The following is a 20440-nucleotide window of genomic DNA, read 5'->3' on the forward strand; positions in this document are numbered from 1 at the left end:
CTGCGGAGCAACTAAGCCCCTGTGCCACAACTACTAAGCCTGAGCTCTAGAACCCGCGAGCCACAACTACTGAGCACACGTGCCACAACTACTGAAGCCCACGTGCCTAGAGCCTGTGCTCCGCAACAAGAGAAGCCACCACACCACAACAAAGAGTAGCCCCCACTCGCCGCAACTAGGGAAAGCCCGCACGCAGCAACAAAGACCCAACTCAGCCAAAAATTAATTAATTAATTAATTAATTAATTTTTTTAAAAAAAGAAAAGAAAATCAAACAAATGAAGGAACATTAGCTTGAGAATTGTTAGTGAAACACTAAATGTATATATGACTGTAGAACTTCGAGCTAAATGATAGTTGTAAGAGAGACAGTATAGTATATAATGGCTACATGCTCTGACAACATAAATACAGTATAACTATAAAAAATATGGGACCACAGTGGGGCGAGCAAGTGAATACAGTGGTATAAGCTTACTCATCCCTCCTCCCCTTTTAAAACAGGTTTATTGCCTAGTAATTTAACTAATTGCCTTTTAAGTGTTAACTGGGAGTAAAAGGCTATTACCTGAAATGAGATGCTGAAAGAGAGGAGAAGAAAGACATTATAGCTAACTTTAGTATTGTTTATTAAAAAAAAAAAAAAAAAGAAATAGAAAATAGTCTGAAAATAGAGAGGACTAAAATTGTTATATAAAGATATTAGTATAAAAGTAACCAGAGGAAAAAAAAACCACAAACCTTTCTAAATGTCAAAAGATAGATTTTAAAAAGAAAAAGTATATATTTAAGTAAAATAGATCACATAGTGAAAGACTGTACACATACACAAGCAATTTATGTAATACTTAACAATATGACAGAATTGAGGTGGTATCTTTTGGTAATATAAATAAATGTTAATGGGCTTACTCTTCTATTAAAAGTAAACAATTCAGGTTGGCTCACAAAATAAAACCCACTTCTGTGCTATTACAGGAGACATACCTAAATGGAGATATTCTGAAAGAATAAACATAAAAGGATGGACAAAGATACATAGACAAATGCAAATAGAAAAGAAAGCAGGAGTCTCAGTCTTGATATCTGACAAAGGTGGAATTCAGATCAGAAAGCACTGTAAGAAACAAAGAAGGGTACTTTATTATTACTTTTTAATTGAAGTATAGTTGATTTACAATGTTGTGTTGGTTTCAGGTGTACAGCAGAGTGATAATCTCTTGGTTCATCCATGTTGCTGCAAATGGCATTATTTCATTCTATTTTATGGCTAAGTAATATTCCTTTGTGTGTGTGTGTGTGTGTGTGTGTGTGTGTGTGTGTGTGTGTGTGTATCAATATATATCACCTTTCCAAAGAAGAGTACTTCATAATAAAAGGTGCAATCAGTCATTAAAAAAAGAAACAGGGTCCATCTACATATATCCAAGGAATGGTCTCCAGATATCTTGTTATATGAATAAAGAAAAATATGTATTGAATGAGGGAGGAGGAAGATGTATGAATGCGTGTGTATGCGTGTGTTAACTTCGTTTTTTAAAACTAAAGGAATCTTTTATTTTTTTTATTGAACTATAGTTGATTAACAATAAGGAATACACCATTTTAAAAAGTTGCCTGTGGGTAAAGAAGGGAATAGGATGAAGGGGACAAGGTTAAAAGGTGGATTTTCTGAATGTACCTTATTTTGTAGATTTGAATTTTGAACCATGTAAATATTTTATATAACTTATAAAGCAAAATTAAATTTAAAAAAGCAATTTGTAAAAAAACAAATGCAGAAGCAAATAAAGAAGCCTGTGTATGGAGCTTGTGAAGTAACTACCCAGAGAACAACTATTTCAGTGACTTTCAAATACAGAAATTTAAATGTATGTCCCTAGTAAGGTTATGCCAAAAGGAACCAAAAAAATTGCCAAAGTAGCAACAACAACTCAAGCTGTTTTTAGTAATCATATTGTTGGTGGTAGAGTTGATGTTATTTTGAAATCATTATTTGTGTGTTGTGGGATAAAGCTGGACTGGGGCAGGAAATGTACAAGAGCAGCATGGAACATCTTTTTATACCAAAAGTGAAAAAGAGATCAATAACTATTTACTACGGTTATGTCAAAGGACTCAGGAGCCAACCTGAAGAGACCCCCTCTTCTTAAAGATGAGGCACTTTGAGCATCAATAGGACAGTAGCTGCAATGGCCTGAAACATATATGTGATTTAATCTGTAACTTCGTGGTGAATCTTTTAAACAAAACTCTCATTGGTCGCCTTGGGACGATGCTGGAGAACCAACTGATAATTTTGAAGGCTGGTAAATACAGAGAAAGAATAAAGAGAATCAAGCATATATCCTGCCTTCTTTTTGTGATCAAATAGTAGAAGAAGAGAAATTTTTCTTTATAGAAGTATTTTGGTTAGTAAATGAAGAAGAGGTGATAGAGTATCACCATTTTTAGCCCCTAATGAATCAGTATATCTATGTAGTGACCATTAAAAGCTGCTAACATCACAGAAGGAGAGACAACCAGAATGAATGTGCCTCTTGATGGAAAGATACAACTCCACTTATGAAGTAATCTTACCCCCCACCCCAGAGAGTCAAACCTGAATTTGATCAAGCCTCTAGATCTAAATACTGATTTATAGAAAATGGAAAGGACAGTAGAGCAACTGGTTACCACAAGGAGGCAACCAGTAAAACCAGACTCTGAAAAACTCTATATATGACAAAATGTTGAGTCTTAACAAATATGCTGCAAGAAAAAGAGGGAGTGTGGGGTATACGTACACATTAAAAGAGATTTAGTGATATATTAACCATTTGCAATGTATGGCTCTCATTTGTATCATGATTTGACCAAACAAATTGAAAAAATCATCTTTGAGACATTTTGGAAAGTTGAACATGGACTAGATATTTGATATGAAGGAATTATTGTAATTTTTAAAGGTGTGATGTTATTGTGGTTATACAAAAAGTTATTTTCTTTTAGAAATGCATACTGAGATTATATTAGATGAAATTACATGATATCAGGAATTGGTTTCTGAATAATCCATGGTTGGGTCACGGGGGGGCGGAGTATGTGAGGATATAGATCAGGGTTGACAAAGTAGCTGTAAAGGACCAGATAGTAAAATATTTTAGGCTTTTCAGGCCCTCTGGTTTCTGTCACAGCTGCTCAACTCTACCTTTGTAATGTGAAAGCAGTACTTAAAAAATGATGTTGGCTGTGTTCCAATAAAACTTTATTTACAGTAAAGACAGCAGGCCAGATTTAGCCCACAGTTTGTCGTTTGCTAACAGCTCCTGGTCTGGATATAAAGATTTACCATGAAGTGACAGTTTTTGAAGCTGGGGATTCATTATACTGTTTTCTCTATTTTTCTGTATATTTGAAAATTTCCATAATAAAAAATAAAGTAGTTCATTTTTGGATAAAATTATATTAACAGGGAGTTGGGCCTATTCTCTTTTTTCTGGATGCAACTCTTATTAAACTAACCAGGAAGTAGCTCTATCTAGAGGAGGATTATTTTTAAGCTGTCAAAGAAGCAATATGTTGGGCTGTTAAATATTAAAATGACAGATGCACCTCTAAACCATTTTCACTGGTTTAGTTTCTCTGTATTCTGCTTAGTTTAATTTCTCTGTGTTTTGTGGCTGACAGTATGATTCCTTCATCTAGGCATCAGAGATAAAGTGTCTGATCGGGATGAGTTTCTGCGGCAGACCCTGATGGGAGCATGTAGTCCTCCTGTTCCGCTGCTAGAGGGCGTGAGTATTATTGCTTCCAGAATCAGTGTGGAAAACCCTTCCAGTCTTCCTGTCCAAGGAATCTTAAAATTGCATGCTCATTTACCACTCCAAGACAGATCAGCATTATTAGTACAGACATAGGCATAGGTATTGGGGGGTGTAAACTTACCCTCAGAGGTTGCAAACTGGCGGCTTGCTCAGTGCGTAAAAGGTTTTTGAATTAGTTGCAAACACATGAAAATCTAGTTTTCCAGATTCTTTCACGCAGTTGGAAAATGTGGCCATTTTGAGCTCTCACTTGGAACTGAACAAGGGCTGACTCTACTTCAGCATGGACATTTGTAACTCCCACACCAGGTGACTTGAGACCCCTTTTCTTTTGCTCAGAAGACACTGGACCACCACCTACCTGCTTTCAGCAGTTCTTTTAAATTAGTATAGCTTTTGAGCTTGTTGGTGAAAATAGATTTCTTGTTTTTGTGAAATAAATTTATTGGTTATGACGTTTCTAAGTTATATTTTGTCACTATCTGTCGTACCAGCAACATTCTTTGTATCATACGTGAAATGCAGTTTATGAAGGTTCCAGTTTCTTTACATCCTTGCCAACACCCTGTTATTCTCTTTTTGGTTATAGCTATCCTAGTGGGTGTGAAGTAATATCTCACTTTGATTTGCATTTCCCTAATGACTAATGATACTGAGCGTATTTCTATGTGCTTTTTTGGAGAAATATCTGCCCATTTTTAAATTGGGTTATTTATCTTTTTATTATTGGGTTGTAGGAGTTCCTTATAAATTCTGATTATAAGTCTAGATCAAGATATATGATTTTTAAATATTTTCTCCAATTCTGTAGATTGTATTTTTACTTTTCTTGATGATATTGTTTGTAGAACAAAAGTTTTTTATTTAGATGTAGTCCAATTTATCTATTTTTTTCTTTTGTTGCTTGTGCTTTTGGAGTCTTATCTAAGAAGGGTTTGCTTAACCCAAGGTCATATAGATTTACTCCTATATTTTCTTCTAAATGTTTTATAGTGTTAACTGTTATATTTAATTCTGTGATCCATTCACAATTCCTCTTTAAACTTGATTGGTGAACACTCTGTTTCTAGGTGATCTTTATATTTTATACAGGCATACCTCATTTGATTGTGCTTCACTTTATTGTGCTTTTCAGACACTGCATTTTTTTACAAATTGAAGCATTGTGGCAACCCTGCTTTGAGCAAGTCTGTCAGCGCTATTTTTCCAACAGTATTTGTTCACTTTGTGTTTCTGTGTTACATTTTGGTAATTCTCACAATATTTCAAACTTTTCATTATTATTATATTTGTATGGTGATCTCTGATCAGTGATCTTTGATGTTACTATTGTAATTGGTTTTTGTTTTGTATTTTAAAATTAAGATATGTGCGTTTTTTTTAGACAATGCTGTTGCACACTTAATAGACTACAATATAGTGTAAACTTTATTTTTATATGCACTGGGAAACCAAAAAATTAATATGGTTCACTTTATTGCAATATTTACTTTATTGTAGTAGTCTGGAACTGAACCTGCAATATCTCAGAGGTATGCCTGTACTCTGACTCATTTAATTATGTTTAGTCTGGGCCTGGCTAAACACTCAGTAACATTTGAATGAATGAATGAATGAATGAACAAATGAATTAATAAGTATCCTGCAGTACATTGACCTTGATTCTGCTATTCTTATGTTTAGCTGTGAATGTGTTCCTTCATTTGTTCATGTGTTCTTTTGCATATATATGAATATGTAAGTGTCATAGAGCAGTTTTTTTGTTTTTGTTTTTTATAAATTTATTTATTTATTCATTTATTTTTGGCTGCGTTGGGTCTTTGTTGCTGCCCAGGGGCGACTCTTGGTTGCGGTGTGCAGGCTTCTCATTGCGGTGGCTTCTCTTGTGGCGGAGCACAGGCTATAGGCACGTGAGCTTCAGTAGTTGTGGCACGCGAATTCAGTAGTTGTGGCTTGCGGGCTCTAGAGCACAGGCTCAGTAGTTGTGGTGCACGGGCTTAGTTACTCCGTATCATGTGGGATCTTCCCAGACCAGGGCTTGAACCCAGGTCCCCTGCATTGGCAGGCAGATTCTTAACCACTGTGCCACCAGGGAAGTCCGAGCAGTTCTTATTAGGAAAAAAAATGTAAGTTTGAACATTAAGAAATGGTTAAGTGATGATATTGGAATCAGCCTTTGTTTTTATTCTTTTTTCTAGCTTTTAATATGTATCTAGAGAGTGAGAATTAAACTTTTCCTTTCCCTCAGTGTAATCAAAACACTCATTGCATTCATAAGAACATCGTTGTGAAATGAGTAAAAAAATCAGAACTGAAATGCCGTCAGCAGATAAGTGGATAAATTACTGCCCATGTATAATACATAATGTCAGTAAAACAGATTAAAAGAATGAGGAAGATTTATATGTGCTATAGTAGAAAGATAGCTATGAAATATTAAGTGACAAACACACATTGAAAAACAATATACATTTTTCAAAAAATACAAAAGAGAAAAAGGTAGACACGGGTGGATGTTGACTTGTGTGTAGAAAACCCATTCTCAGAGAGTATATGCCAAAGCATTTATCATGGTTCTTTCCTGGAGGTAGGATTGTGGGGGATTTTGACTTTTGTCATATTTGATTGTTTTTAAAATGATGATCATATTTGCTTTTACAGAGACTAAATAATGATGATATTTTAAAAATTCTTTCTGGATGAAACTATAACATAGTCCTAGAGATAGAAATCTTTCTTTAAGATAAATATTTTCATATCACCAGAAATAATACTATAGAGACTTGTATGATATTAGGCAGTTCAGTGTCACTAGCTTTGAATGGGTAAAAATATAAAGGCTAATTTGAGTTCATTTAAAACTTGATTTTAAAAATACTATGTTACCTCTCTTATATAATCATTTTGCTTTTTTTACCTGAAGCTCCGTAATGGGAGGAATCCTTTAGATCTCATTGCTCCAGGTTCCAGACTGGAATGTCAAGCTTTCCAGGACTCTTTAAGTACTTGGATTGTTACTGTAGTAGACAACATCGGGGGAAGGCTGAAGCTGCGTTATGAAGGACTTGAGAGTTCTGATAATTTTGAACATTGGTTGTATTACTTGGATCCGTTTCTTCATTATGTTGGTTGGGCTGCTCAACAGGGATATGAGTTTCAGCCCCCATCAGGTGAGGAGCAATATAACGTTTTTCTTTTAACATTACATTATTGTTTATTATATTTTTATTAATATCTATGAGACTGAAAAATACATTATTCTGCATATTATGGAAGCCTTTGTTAGTTTACATAATAGAGATATTGAAAAAATGTATATGGAGTAGTTAAATGCCTTTTTTTTTTGGCTTTATTGCCTTAGTAATTTGCCACACATATTGATATACCTTCTGCTCCAACTTTTACTGACTTCTGCCGCAACTCATACTGATCCGTTACCAAAACTGAAGAAAAATTCTCTAGGTAGCATTCACATAGTTATAGGAGTAGGACAGGTCTTGAGTTCAAAGCAAATTGTTGGTTAAAAGATATCCCAATAATATTAAAGCAGGAGTTAATATTTGAATCAATTTACATTCATTATTATGTGCCCCAGCTTGGATGCTATATTATATTATTTTGTGGACAACAGCAATCCTTATGATCTTACTGTAGGTATTTTCACCAAACACTACCCAGGTTCTGAACAGAGGAGACAAGGTACTGAAGTTAAAGTTATAAGTTCTCTGAGTAAAGATGGTATAAGTGGGCTTGAACCCCTTCCTTTTTCCCAGTGGAAAGTGACTTTTTTATGTGAATGCTTTCAGAGCAGTTATAAAATGTATAAGTTCTCACATCATTTAAAGCATCCTGTCTTGTTTTAACTAAAGCCATCAGACATCTGAAAACTGAAGCTGAGTGGCAAGAGATCTTGGCCAAAGTGAAAGAGGAGGAGGAAGAGCCATTACCATCTTACTTATTTAAGGTAAAAACAAAAATGTGGTAGATAGGTACTTATCTTCTCACAGTAGAGTAAAGCAATATGGGGGAGCTGCAAAGCATAAAATAACCCCTGGTGTCAGTGAGAGTGCTGTGATGCCTGAAGGAGGGAAGAGGTTTGAAGGCTAGCTAGAGTGATGATCATCCTTTTTTCCTAGAAGTAGTCTACATTTTTTCCCGAAGCGCTCTTAAAGCATTTTGAGTCTTTTCTTTTCTACTCTGAAGTACATAGCCTTGACTTGTTATAAAATAAACTTGTTTTTTCTCTGTATGACCCTCGTGTTCTGAATGTAGAGAGTAGGAGTGCTTCTTTTGGGTTTTTTTTTTCCTAAATAATTTTTTCCAGGCTGGGAAGACAATTATAGGATTAGATTATTTACCAGAAGCTGGACAGTTCCATTATTTTAATTAAGAGTAGTATTCAGCTATATATGAGTATAAAATTAACGTGCAGATACTATATTTTATTCCCTCTTGGCATTTGCATTTCAGGATAAACAAGTGATCGGCACTCATTCATTCTCTGTAAATATGAAATTGGAAGCTGTGGATCCCTGGTCTCCTTTTGGAATCTCTCCTGCTACAATTGTTAAGGTAAAATGGAGGCAACTCTCTTGGTAAGAATTCTTGTCAGGGTGACTGGTTTAGGAAATTGGTAGTGTTTTAATCTTCAAACTCCACTAATCCAACCCATTGTTTCTCCTAAGCTGTGAGGCTAGAATTAGTTCTGTGCACATTTTACATTTGTAATGTCTGGTTCTTTGTGGCCCATTCCTTTGTCAGAGCTTGGTTGCCCCAGCTAACCAAAGCCTGGGCACCAGAGTAGTGGGGTGCACATTCTTTGGGGCAGGCCTAACTGTACATAACTATAGAGGAGATTTAAGTGGCAGGTAGCCCATGGTATCTGAAAAGTTTGGAGGCAGGCAGTGTCATCAGTGTCCAGCTAGGTGCAGGGCTCGTTGGGTGAGCAGATGTATGGGCAACAGTTGATTAGTGTCACAAGGTCTGCCAGTAGGATTGCTCCAGCCATGGATTCCAGATTCAGACTTTAATCTTTTGGAAGACTGACAAAAGCGAGCTTCTTGTTAGAAGTAACCACAAGAACTGGGCAGGTTGTCAAGGCCCGGTTACTCAGTAACTAGAACTGAGGCATAAGGTAGAGGATTTCGTTTTAAGAGTAGAGCAGAAGCCCATTTACTGAAAGTAGAACCAAAAGTCAAGTGTGACAAGAGGAATAGTTATGTGGACGCTGAATCGTCTGACCTGTTGAGATTTAAATTTTCCTTACCTTAGAAGAAGATTATTCTTAGAACAAGAAGTGGGCTTCCCTGCTGGCACAGTGGTTAAGAATCCGCCTGCCAAGGCAGGGGACACGGGTTTGAACCCTGGTCCGGGAAGGTCCCACATGCCGCGGAGCAACTAAGCCCGTGTGCCACAACTACTGAGCCTGCGCTCTAGAGCCCACGAGCCACAACTACTGAAGCTCATGCGCCTAGAGCCCATGCTCTGCAGCAAGAGAAGCCACCACAGTGAGAGGCCCATGCACCGCAACAAAGAGTAGCCCCCGCTTGCCGCAACTAGAGAAAGCCTGTGTGCAGCAACAAAGACCGAATGCAGCCAAAAATAAATAAAACAAAATAAATTTATTTTTTAAAAAAAGAGTAACTTCACAAAAGGAGGGGAAAAAAAAGAACAAGAAGGGATTCTGAACCTGCAGTGGGGTCAGAAGGTCCTTTCTGGAGTTGAGGGGTAGGTGGTAAGGAGCCAGGGGAGTTTCATAAAACCTTCTCTTTGGCATTTGAAACTAGGCTAGGATCTGATCTAATAAACTGGTGTAGTTGACTCCTCACTGAGCCTGAACTAAGCTTTGTTTGGAGCTCAACAACTTGGATTTAAATCTAGGTTCTGTTTCTTCCTGTCAGTGTAACATGGAGCAAGTTATTTAACTGCTTTTTAAACTCAGTTTCCTTTTCTGCAAAGTGGGGTTGATAATGGTACCTCGTTAGAGTGTTAGGAAGATTAAAGCTGAATTAATACAAAAAAAGCATTTAAACAGTGCCTGACACAGAGATAACATTTACTGAGTGCTTAGTAGTAGTATTAAAACACACTTAATGTTATTATTAATGTGGCTATTAACTTTTGTAACATGTTCAGCTATGCCAAGGAAGTGACGTGTGTGTGTGCGCATGCGTGCATAAACATACACATATTGGGATTGACATATATACACTACCATGTGTAAAACAGCTAGTTGGAACCTTCTGTATAGCGCAGGGAGCTCAGCTCCGTGCTCTGTGGTGACCTAGATGGGTGGGACAGGTGGGAGGGAGGTCCCAGAGGGAGGGGGTATATGTATACATATAGCTGATTGACTTTGTTGTACAGCAGGAACTAGCACAACATTGTAAAGCAACTATACCCCAATTAAAAAAAAAACAAAACATTTGTCTATTTTATATGTTAAATCATATATACAGGTTTTTGATGAGAAGTATTTTCTGGTGGAAATGGATGATTTGCGACCAGAGAATCGTGCACAGCGATCCTTCGTGTGTCATGCTGACAGTCCTGGTATTTTCCCTGTGCAGTGGGGTCTGAAGAATGGTTTACACATCAGTCCCCCTCCTGGTGTGTATTCATTCTTTTCTGATTTGTTTGCTTCGAAATGAGATTTATCAGATGGCTTTACCTGGATCTTTTGTCCCCCTCTCTCCTCACACCCAATCCTGTCCTTAATGTTTTGGGGGCCCAAGACAAGTGTAAACAAAGACCTAGATTCCAGTATCTACATATTTAAAAGTTATAAATTAAGCTTAAAAACTAGTAAATAGGGACTTCCCTGGTGGCACAGTGGTTAGGACTCTGCGCTCCCAAAGCAGGGGGCCCGGGTTCAATCCCTGGTCAGGGAACTAGATTGCACATGCATGCCACAACTAAGGAGCCCGCCTGCCACAACTAAGACCAGTGCAACCAAATAAATAAATATTTTTTTAAAAAACAAAAAACTAGTAAATAAAGTATGTCCTACTCCCTTGATAAATATCTTCATAACATCCTGGGGTTCCATGCAGCTTCCTTAGTTCATTCCATGTGTGTCTGCTGGGAGGCAACAGGGGTGAGGGTAGGATGCAGTGAGTGTTGGGAGCTGATTGATGAGAAGAGGCCTTAGAGCCAGAGTTAGGAGGTAGATTACTGATTTTTAGGTTTCTGGGCCTCCTCTTAGAGGGAGACTCTTTGGACCTCAGAGGGAGATTTATGGTCAAAAGTAGAACTCAGGCTGTAAGTAGGAAGGTAGCAGCTCATTTTCTTCATGTTTGCAACTTTGCAAAATTTAATCTTTGACCCTTTAATCAAGATTACTAAATATGACTTATTTGAGCTGAAATTTTAGGTATTTTTTTAACATAGAGTATCTGGAAGTGTAAGGTGTTTATCTGATTTTTATGTCAGCAAATCAGATTATTTGACTGGCTCTATATAATTTATTGGTAAGCTCTTAGTAAAACATAGCTTCACTTTCTAAATAGCAACTGCTGGAACACTGGGCTGGAAGTGCTCTTTTCTGTTAATAAGAGTCACAGACTCTGAACCTTTGTCTTCTGTTCAGCCTTCATTCATCCAACAAACATTTTGTGGAATGTTTGCTTTGAGCCAGGCATTGGACTTGTCACGGGGGAAACAAAAGTGAGAATGGCAGTTCCTTCAATGAGTAAATAGGGGAAAACCATAACAGAACCCCCCAGGTTCTCCCTCATCAGTGAACAGACAGTGGGAGTGCCTGCCTGGTGGTGATGGTTGGGGGGACATACCTACAGGAGCATGTTCTTGCTTTGCAGTAATGCTGTGAACATCCCAAGTTCCTTATCCTGCCCACTGCCATTACATGAGAAGAAAAAAAAATTTATTAAAGATATCACCTGTCTCAGCATTGTTGTAGACAACTCAGCTGTCTTTGTAAATATCAGTAGAAGGAACGTAGTGGATTATGTAATTAAAAATGGTAGATAATTTACTGTCAGGAATTGAGGGGGAGGCAGAGAGAACATGGTGCCAGTCTGAGGTGGGCAGAGGAGGTGACTGCAGGGGCTGTTTGGCTGTAGGCTGGTGTGCTCTTCAGTAGCCTGCTCTGTGCCTGTGGGACACTGAGCTCTGGGGAGCGGAGGTGAGCTCAGACACGGCGGGGCAGCCGGACTCAGTCCAGCTCCTTGCACAGAGCCGGTGCCATCAGGGTGTCAGGTTAGAGGGGCTTCTGCCAAGAACCTGTAGACTTAAGCGGGGAATTAAGCTCAGCTTTTTTCCTGAAATGAATTCATGATTCAGTTTATAGAGCACTGAGATTCTATAGAACACAAATCTGAAACCTGTGCTGGGAATATTAGTAGTTGCTAAGACATGTTTAAGGGAATAGCTTTATGAAAGAAAAAAGTCTTCACTGATTAAATAGTGCTGTAGGTTGTTTGTTGTCTCTTTTCCTTTAGACCCTGAGTCTCTCTCCTTTAGAGACTGGATTTATTAGCACAAATCAAATTCAGTCATAACTGTCTTAAATTCTTTTGGTAAATTGTCAACAACTAATCATATAAAATACTGTTCAAAAAAATGCCTAATCTGAAGTGTGAGTTTAAAAATTTATCCAGAGTTGCTCTATTTTATAAAATTAGTACTTCGGATTTAATAGGGTGTTTTTTCCCCTCTCTAAAATGATCAAAGTCCTCCAATTAGCAAGATTAGAAGTTGTGGGTGGACACCTGGCAGAGTGGCAAAGCCAGGCAGGCATGTGAGGTGTGAATCATTGCTCTTTTGTCCCTACCTAGGCTACCCAGGCCAGGACTTTGATTGGGCCGACTACCTCAAACAGTGTGGTGCTGAAGCTGCTCCCCAGAGGTGCTTCCCTCCGGTGAGAATCCTGTCCCCTCAGGGCCACTGCTTCGGGGCTGCTGGGGGCTGCTGTGCTTCCCCTGCTGTAATGATGTTTACTCTGAAGCCGGTTCTCTCATGCAACCCCAAAACGCCTCTCGTTGATTGTAATAAAATGGTCCAAGGAAAATTTCATTTGCTGCGGAAGTTAATTTGTTAATTTAATTAGTTTAACAGTTTATCAATTTGTTTTTTTTTATTAGCTGAAATCATGTGAATTTAAAATTTTAGTTTATGATTAGTTTTGATGGTCCATTAATATGAAAAAATGATGAAATATTAAGGAGAGAAAATTATTAAACTTATTTATGGTTTACAAAACCAAACAGCAGTAAAAAGCTTAGAACATAAAACAACAGTTTCCTGCTCTGTCCCTTTCCATGGCTTCCCTTCCCAGAAGTATTCACTTCCTATTCTTCTCACTGTTTGTTATTCTCATATTTATACTTCCTCACTTATAATTCGCTGCCATCTTTTGAGTTAATTTTAGATGTGTCTCTCAATTCTATATTACGGTAAGTGAGTAATCTAGCTATTTTACCTTACCTTTCTCCTCTGTCTTACCTATCTCCTCTTCCTATTAGAGTGATATTACAATCCTCAGTTAAGTCTGAATTTGTGTATTTACATTATCATGGGCGTTTAGGTGTTACTCACAGATTAGCAGTGTAGTATTTTACGATTGTTGTCTTCTTTTATTTGTCCTCAAGTTAATAATTGCCTTGTTTTTCATAGCCTAATTTTCTTTGCCTATAATACTAGTTCTTCCCACACCTTCCAGTAGATTCTCAAAACTCTTAGCGTATCAGGAAATCTGTCATGTCTAATATATTTTTTTAGAGACACCCCTCTTAGCAACCTCTTTTTAGACAGGTTACTGTCTTGGCTTGCCATGTAGTTTTAATTCTGGAGACTGCTCTGCTGTGTCACCCAAGGAATTGCCTCTCCTTCTTCTTAGGACTTGGGATTCCTGTTTTATATATCTCATGGCCTCTTCTTTTTTGGTTTACTCCCTTGTTTTGATGGAGCCTGTCTCTCAGTAGCTTCCTGAAATGGGATGCAAGAGACGTAAGACGTTTTGGTGTTTGAAAATATGTTCACTCTACTAACTTGACTGATCGTTTGGCTCAGTGTGGAATTTTAGAATGGAAGTTATTTCACTTTAGAATTTTGAAAACCTCAGTTGTTTTCTACCTTATAGTGTTGGTATTGAGAAGTTGAAAGCCATTCTTATTCTTGATCTTTCATATAGGACCTGCCCTTTTCTCTATCCCTGGAAGGTTATAGAATCTCTTTAGTCACTCCCTTTCAGTGTCAAGCCATGGCTTGGCCTGTCTTCACCCACGTGCTGGGGCGTGGAGAGCACATTCTCTCTGGAAACTTGCACCTCTCTGTGCTGGGAAGTTCCCTTGGCTCTCTTCTTTGATTTCCTTTTCTTTTTCTCTCTTCTCCTTCTGGAATTCTCATTTTGGTGGCCCTCTGGACCAGGCCTCCAATTCCACCACACCCTCCCCACCCCCACCGCTTTTCCTGCTTCTTAGGGGGTTTTTTTTGCTTTGCTTGCTGTAAGATTTCCTAAACTTTATCTTTCAACCCTTATTTTGAGTTTTTAATTATTGATATCACATTTTTAATTTTTAAAAACTATTTCTGAATATTTTTAATAACATACTGTTCTTATTTTAAAGATGCAGTAGTTTTTCTCATCTTTCAGAGGATGTTAATTACCCCCACCTTTTTGTGATTTTTCTTCTTGCATAATCTGTTTTCTCCAAGTTGCTTGTTTTGTCTGTTTTGGTCTCTAGCTTTCATATATTTAGATATCTGCTAATTCCTTGGTGGAATTTGCTTGCTTATATTTAAGAAATGGGAGACTAAAAGAAAAAGCTGATTGGAAGCTCTGAGCATGTGGGTGGGGCTTGTCAACCTTGAACTTCCCTATTGGGTAAGATCTGTCTGGCCATTTGTTGGGGAAACCTAAATCCATGTCTTTATGTGTTCCTTCTTGTGCTTCATATTGCCACAAGAAGTCTCTTCCATTCGCTTGCGTGGAGGGTAGAAGCAGGGACTGGGCCTCAGCATTCCACATGCTAATCTCTATTCTGGACAGCACGCATACCCTCAACAGTTCCTGTGTCCTCCTGCCCAGGGATCTGATGTTTTACCCTCTGGAGGATAAATCTTATCTCCTCTAGGGAGGGGAAGGGACAGTTACCCTGGGGTGTGGAATGGAGGAGTTACTCTAGGATTAACTGTTACTTGGAAAGTTCTCAGATGAGCACATGAGTTAATACTGAGTATGTATTTGATTAATTTATCTTCTAGTCAATTTCTGAGCATGAATTTAAGGAGAACATGAAGCTTGAGGCAGTGAACCCTCTTCTCCCTGAAGAAGTGTGCGTTGCCACCATTACTGCAGTGAGAGGCTCCTACCTGTGGCTGCAGTTGGAGGGTGAGCGTCAACACCCCTGAGAAGCCGTCGTCTGACCACTCTTCTTTGCCTTCCTGTTTACCCCTGTAGTGTGGCTTGTTAAACTTAATTGATTAGCTAAATAGGGGTCTTGTTCAGAGACTTCTAATTTGTAATGTAAGACTCTGAGCTAAAAATTCATCTTCCTCTCCTTGATCTTCAAATTTTAGGAAATGAATATGAATAAAAGCCTTCACTTATATGGGCCCCTGTTTTCTTGAAGGGGAAAATACAGGTTAAAAATAGCATATATTTTGATGTGACCAAAATACATGAGCATGAGCATTAGTAACTAGCTTATTCGAGAGATTGTATTTTGGTTGCCCCCAACCAGTAGAACCAAAAAGTATGTAAAATTGAAAAGATACATTATGCTAAAAGTAATATTCAGTGATGGGACAGGTTTGTGGACAGAAAGTAGTATGTGAGTACTCAGCACTACAGCTTACTATGCCTGGGTTTCCTTTTATTCACTGCTGAATAGTCAGACGCGGTACTTACTGTTGTTCCCGGTTTGTAGAATCAGCCTTTAACATAGGTGTCAAGGACAGTATTGGATGTACGTGTTTATGCAACCCCTGCTGAGCAACTTTGTTTACATCACTCTCTGATTTGAGCCCACCGATCTAACTTCTGGCTTGTTCCTGAGTACCAGAAGTAATGTTTTTATTGAGTAGAACTATAACGTTTGCCTTTTATTTTCCAGTTATTTCATGGAATTGACGACCATATTTGTCAACCATCTGAATGATATTACTGGTAGTTCTAGGTGCTTATTTGCTGTTCCCTAACTAAGGGTCACTCTGTACATTGACTACCTGTTTTGGTCTTTATACAGTTATGCTTGGGGGACAGTTTGCTTTTTCTCTTAATGTGAAAAAGTATGACTTCTGTGTAAACGGAACTTGCTTAAGAGACTTTGTGTCTGTATTATTGCAATAGTAGAACACTGTCTACTAGAACATTGTCTAGAACATTGTCTAGAAAGTAGTTTATGAAGAAAGCTATTTAATAGTCTTTTAAAAAATTTTTTAAATCTAAACAGGTTCTAAGAAACCCATACCTGAATTTATTGTGAATGTGGAATCCATGGATATATTTCCTTTGGGCTGGTGTGAAACCAATGGCCATCCCCTCAGCACTCCTCGCCGAGCACGAGGTAGCTGTCTATTTCTGGGTCAAAGGATTGATTGTTAAATAATTTGCTGTGTGGCTGTTACCAAGTAGGAGGACATTTCAGAGAAAAATAAAATGATATTCTGGTTATCTGTTTCTGCATAGGAAATCCTTCATTGCAACAAAACATTTATTATCTCACATTTTCTGTAAGTCAGGAATTTGACACAACTTAGCTGGGACCTCTGGATCCGAGTCTCTGGTGAGGCTGCATTCACGGTGTCAGCAGGGCTCTTGTCATCTCAAGGCCCAGCTGGGGGAGGATCTGCTCCCAAGTTTACTCAGATGGTTGTGGGCAGGAATTCATTTCCTTGTGGGCTCTTGGACCGAGGGCCTCAGTTCCCTGTTGACTGTCAGTTGGAGGCTTCCCTCAGTTTCTTGTCATGTGGGCCACTTCGTGGGGGAGCTCACAGCACGGGAGTTGGCTTCCATCAGAGCCAGCAAGCAAGAGAGAGAGATTGAGCAAGACACAAGTCCCCAAGTTTTGTAACCTAATCTTAAAGTGATCCTCCCCCAACTTTTAAAAACAGCTTTATTGAGAGATATTTATATACCATAAAATTTGCTCCTTTAAAGTACAGTTGACCCTTGAACAATGTGGGTTTGAACTGTGTGGGTCTACTTGTATGTGGATTTGTTTCAATAAATATGTACTACAGTACTACATAACCCCTGGATGGTTGAATCCGCGGATGCAGAACTGCACATACAGAGGGTGGAATGTAAAGTTATACATGGATCTTCGACTGCTTGGGGGTTGGCACTCCAACCCCTGCATTGTTCAAGGGTCACCTATATTTAAAACCTAGTTCTGGGTTTTTTAAACTAGCAAGTACTATAAGTATTGCTATATCTTTATACAGAAACCAAAAATAATATTTTTAAGCCTCCCTGGGACAGCCAACTTCTATGAATATTTTCTGGGGGGAAATAAAATGGTGTAGCTGCTTTGGAAGACAATCTGGCAGTTCCTCGAAGTGTTAAATATAGAGCTATATACTCATGAGAAATGAAAACATATATCCGCATAAAAACTTGTACACAAATGTACATAGTGGAACCAATCCAAATGTCCATCAACTGATGCATAGATAAACAAATGTGGTATCTCCACACCATGGAATAGTATTCAGAAATATAAAGGAATGAGGTGTTAGCACACACCACAACTTGGATGAACTCTGAGAACATTATGCTAAGTAAAAGAAGCCAGTCACAAAAGAGCACATGTTGTATGATTCCATTTATGATTTAACAAGCAAATCTAGAGAGAGGAAAAGTAGATTATAGTAGTTACCTAGGGCTCGGGGGTGGTTAAGTGGAGAGGTGATTGCTAAGGGGTACCAAGTTTCTTTTTGAGATGATAAAAATATTCTCAAATTGACTGTGGTAATAATTGCCCAACTATGTGAATACACTAAAGACCAGTGAACTGCGTATGGTTGTCCCTCCGTATATGTGGAGGATTGGTTCTGGGACCTGCCATGGATACCAACATCTGCAGATGCACAAGTCCCATAGTTGGCCTTCTGTCTCTGCTGTTTTGCATCTGAGGAATCAACTAACTGCAGACTGTGTAGTACTACAGTATTTACTGTTGAAAAAATCCACATATACTCAGACCCATGTTGTTCAAAGGCCAGCTGTAAGCTAAAGTTAGCTTAATGCATATGTAACTTTTCCTTTGTCTTTTTATTTTTCTTGACATTTTTTTTTCTTTGTACAGTACACAAACAGAGGAAAATTGCAGTGGTTCAACCAGAAAAACAGTAAGTGATAGTATGTTTGAATAGTTGACATTTGAAAGTTAGATATCTAGAAGAAGAAATAACTATTTCAGAGAGTATATCTCCTCATATATTGTTTTCTCAGATGGAAGCATAATCCTTTAATTCAGCTTTTGATAGTTTATATACTTCTCCTTACAATATGAGCATTTCCTAAAGTGGCATTATATATAAAAGGGTACAATGCATTCTCAAGATGTTCCCCAAATTGAATTTTCTTTGGCTTTTAGACCCTGAAGACATTTGAATAAGAGAGGAAATAGAGTCTCTATGCTGGTATTTGTTAAGGAAAACCAAAAATTATAAATCAGGTTATGATTTGTCGCAGTGAAAAGAACTTGAGGTAGAAAACAACAACTCTACAAGAAAAGTCACACTCAGAGGAGTGCTTCTGTCTCCCATTAAGAAGCCCTTTGGGACTTCCTTGGTGGTCCAGTGGTTAAGACTTTGCGCTCCCAATGCAAGGGACCCGGTTTCGATCCCTAGTCAGGGAACTAGATCCCACATGCCACAACAAAGATCCTGCACGCGGCAACGAAGATCCCACGTGCCGCAACTAAGACCCGGTGCAGCCAAGTAAATAAACAGATAAATATTTTTTTAAAAAAACCCTTTGTAGCATTCCTTCATACACACTGTTGAAAAGCAAAGAATTAGTGGTGCCTTTAAAATACAAGGGATTCTGTGTGCATGCGTATTTTTAAAAATTGGGTTTTCAATTCTGTCTTAGCTCAGGCCACCAGAACAAAATACCAGAGACTGGTGGCTTAAACAACAGAAATGTATTTCTCACAGTTCTGGAGGCTGGAAGTCTAAGATCAGGTACCAGCCTGATTTGGTTCCTGGTCAAGGCTCTCTTCCTAGCTTGCAGATAGCCATCTTCACGCTGTGTCCTCACATGGCAGGAGCGAGGAGGAAGGGAGTTCTTTCTTTCTTGTTCTTCTTATGAGGCCACTGATCCTATCGGGTTAGAGCCCCACCCTTATTTACTGCCTAAAAGGCCTATGTCCAAACACACTCACATGGGGTGGGGGTGGAATTAGGGCTTCAACATATGAATTTAAGAGAACACAATTCAGTCTGTAGCAAATTCTGTATAATTTATAGCTGCTTTCATGGCTATATGAGTAATAAAACTGACAATTGAGGTGGAGAGAAAGGCTGCAGCATTCTAACCCAGCTAGAGGACTGAGAAAGCAATGACAAAAAAACTGGCTTTGGATTTTTCCTTGACTTAGTCATCAAGACTGATCCAAAGGTTTAGTCAGGAAGTATTCTGAAAAGATAAATTAGCCTTTTTCAGTGATTGCTGCATATGGTGTAATTCTGTTTTTGTAATTTGTCTTTAATTTTGAAACTGATAGAAGGAAACAGACCCTATGTAAAAATGCCTCTGTTCTTCATCTATTAAAAAAACAAGTACAGATCTTCCTCGATTTGTAATGGGATTATGTCCCAATAAACCCACCTTAAGTTGAAAATATCATAAGTTAAAAGTGCATTTAACACACCTAACCTACCAAACATCGTAGCTTAGCCTACCTTAAATGTGCTCAGGACACTTATACATTAACCTTCAGTTGGGCAAAGTCATCTACCACAAAGAATACTCATGTGACTTATTGACTACTGTATTGAAAGCAGAAAACAGAAAGGTTGTAAGTGTATTGATTGTTTACCCTGTGATCTCCTGCCTGACTGGGTTGCTGCCCAGGAACATGGATTGTACCGCATATCACTAGCCAGGGAAAAGTCAAAATTCAAAGTATGGTTTCTGCTGAATGCATATTGCTGTTGCACCGTCGTTAAGTGGAAATATCGTTAAGTAGAACCACTGTAAATTGGGGACCATCTGTAGTTTACTTGTGGTTTAAGAATCCAACAAGGGGGCTTCCCTGGCGGCGCAGTGGTTGAGGGTCTGCCTGACAATGCAGGGGACACGGGTTCGAGCCCTGGTCTGGGAGGATCCCACATGCCGCGGAGCGGCTGGGCCCGTGAGCCACAGTTGCTGAGCCTGCGCGTCTGGAGCCTGTGCTCCGCAACGGAAGAGGCCGCGATAGTGAGAGGCCCGCGCACCGCGATGAAGAGTGGCCCCCACTTGCCACAGCTGGAGAAAGCCCTCGTGCAGAAGCGAAGACCCAACACAGCCATAAATGGATAAATGGATAAATAAAAATTAAAAAGAAAAAATGGGAAAAAATTAAAAAAAAAAAAAAAAAGAATCCAACAAGGAATTCTATAATTTGTTGCTCACATGAATGCAAGTTCATTGGAACATGCAGTATCACAGCGCTATCTACAGA

General features: G+C 38.6%; 1 protein-coding gene across 9 annotated transcripts in view; it reads left to right on the top strand.

Annotated features, from left to right (window-relative positions):
* The window catches only part of SFMBT1 (Scm like with four mbt domains 1), a 138745-nt gene that overhangs the window by 99029 nt on the left and 19276 nt on the right, over positions 1-20440 (top strand). For 8 of the 9 annotated variants that reach the window (XM_082348159.1, XM_082348162.1, XM_082348157.1 and 5 more), the window contains 10 exons: positions 979-1119; positions 3688-3776; positions 6730-6976; positions 7676-7770; positions 8277-8378; positions 10265-10415; positions 12602-12684; positions 15030-15156; positions 16220-16333; positions 18077-18119. In XM_082348159.1, the coding sequence (XP_082204285.1) occupies positions 979-1119; positions 3688-3776; positions 6730-6976; positions 7676-7770; positions 8277-8378; positions 10265-10415; positions 12602-12684; positions 15030-15156; positions 16220-16333; positions 18077-18119 (1192 nt within the window). The remainder of the gene's footprint in view (positions 1-978; positions 1120-3687; positions 3777-6729; positions 6977-7675; positions 7771-8276; positions 8379-10264; positions 10416-12601; positions 12685-15029; positions 15157-16219; positions 16334-18076; positions 18120-20440) is intronic. The other variant, XM_082348163.1, reaches the window with a different exon arrangement.

This window comes from Balaenoptera borealis, assembly GCF_965194805.1.
Source record: "Balaenoptera borealis genome assembly, chromosome: 12".
NCBI lineage: Eukaryota > Metazoa > Chordata > Mammalia > Artiodactyla > Balaenopteridae > Balaenoptera > Balaenoptera borealis.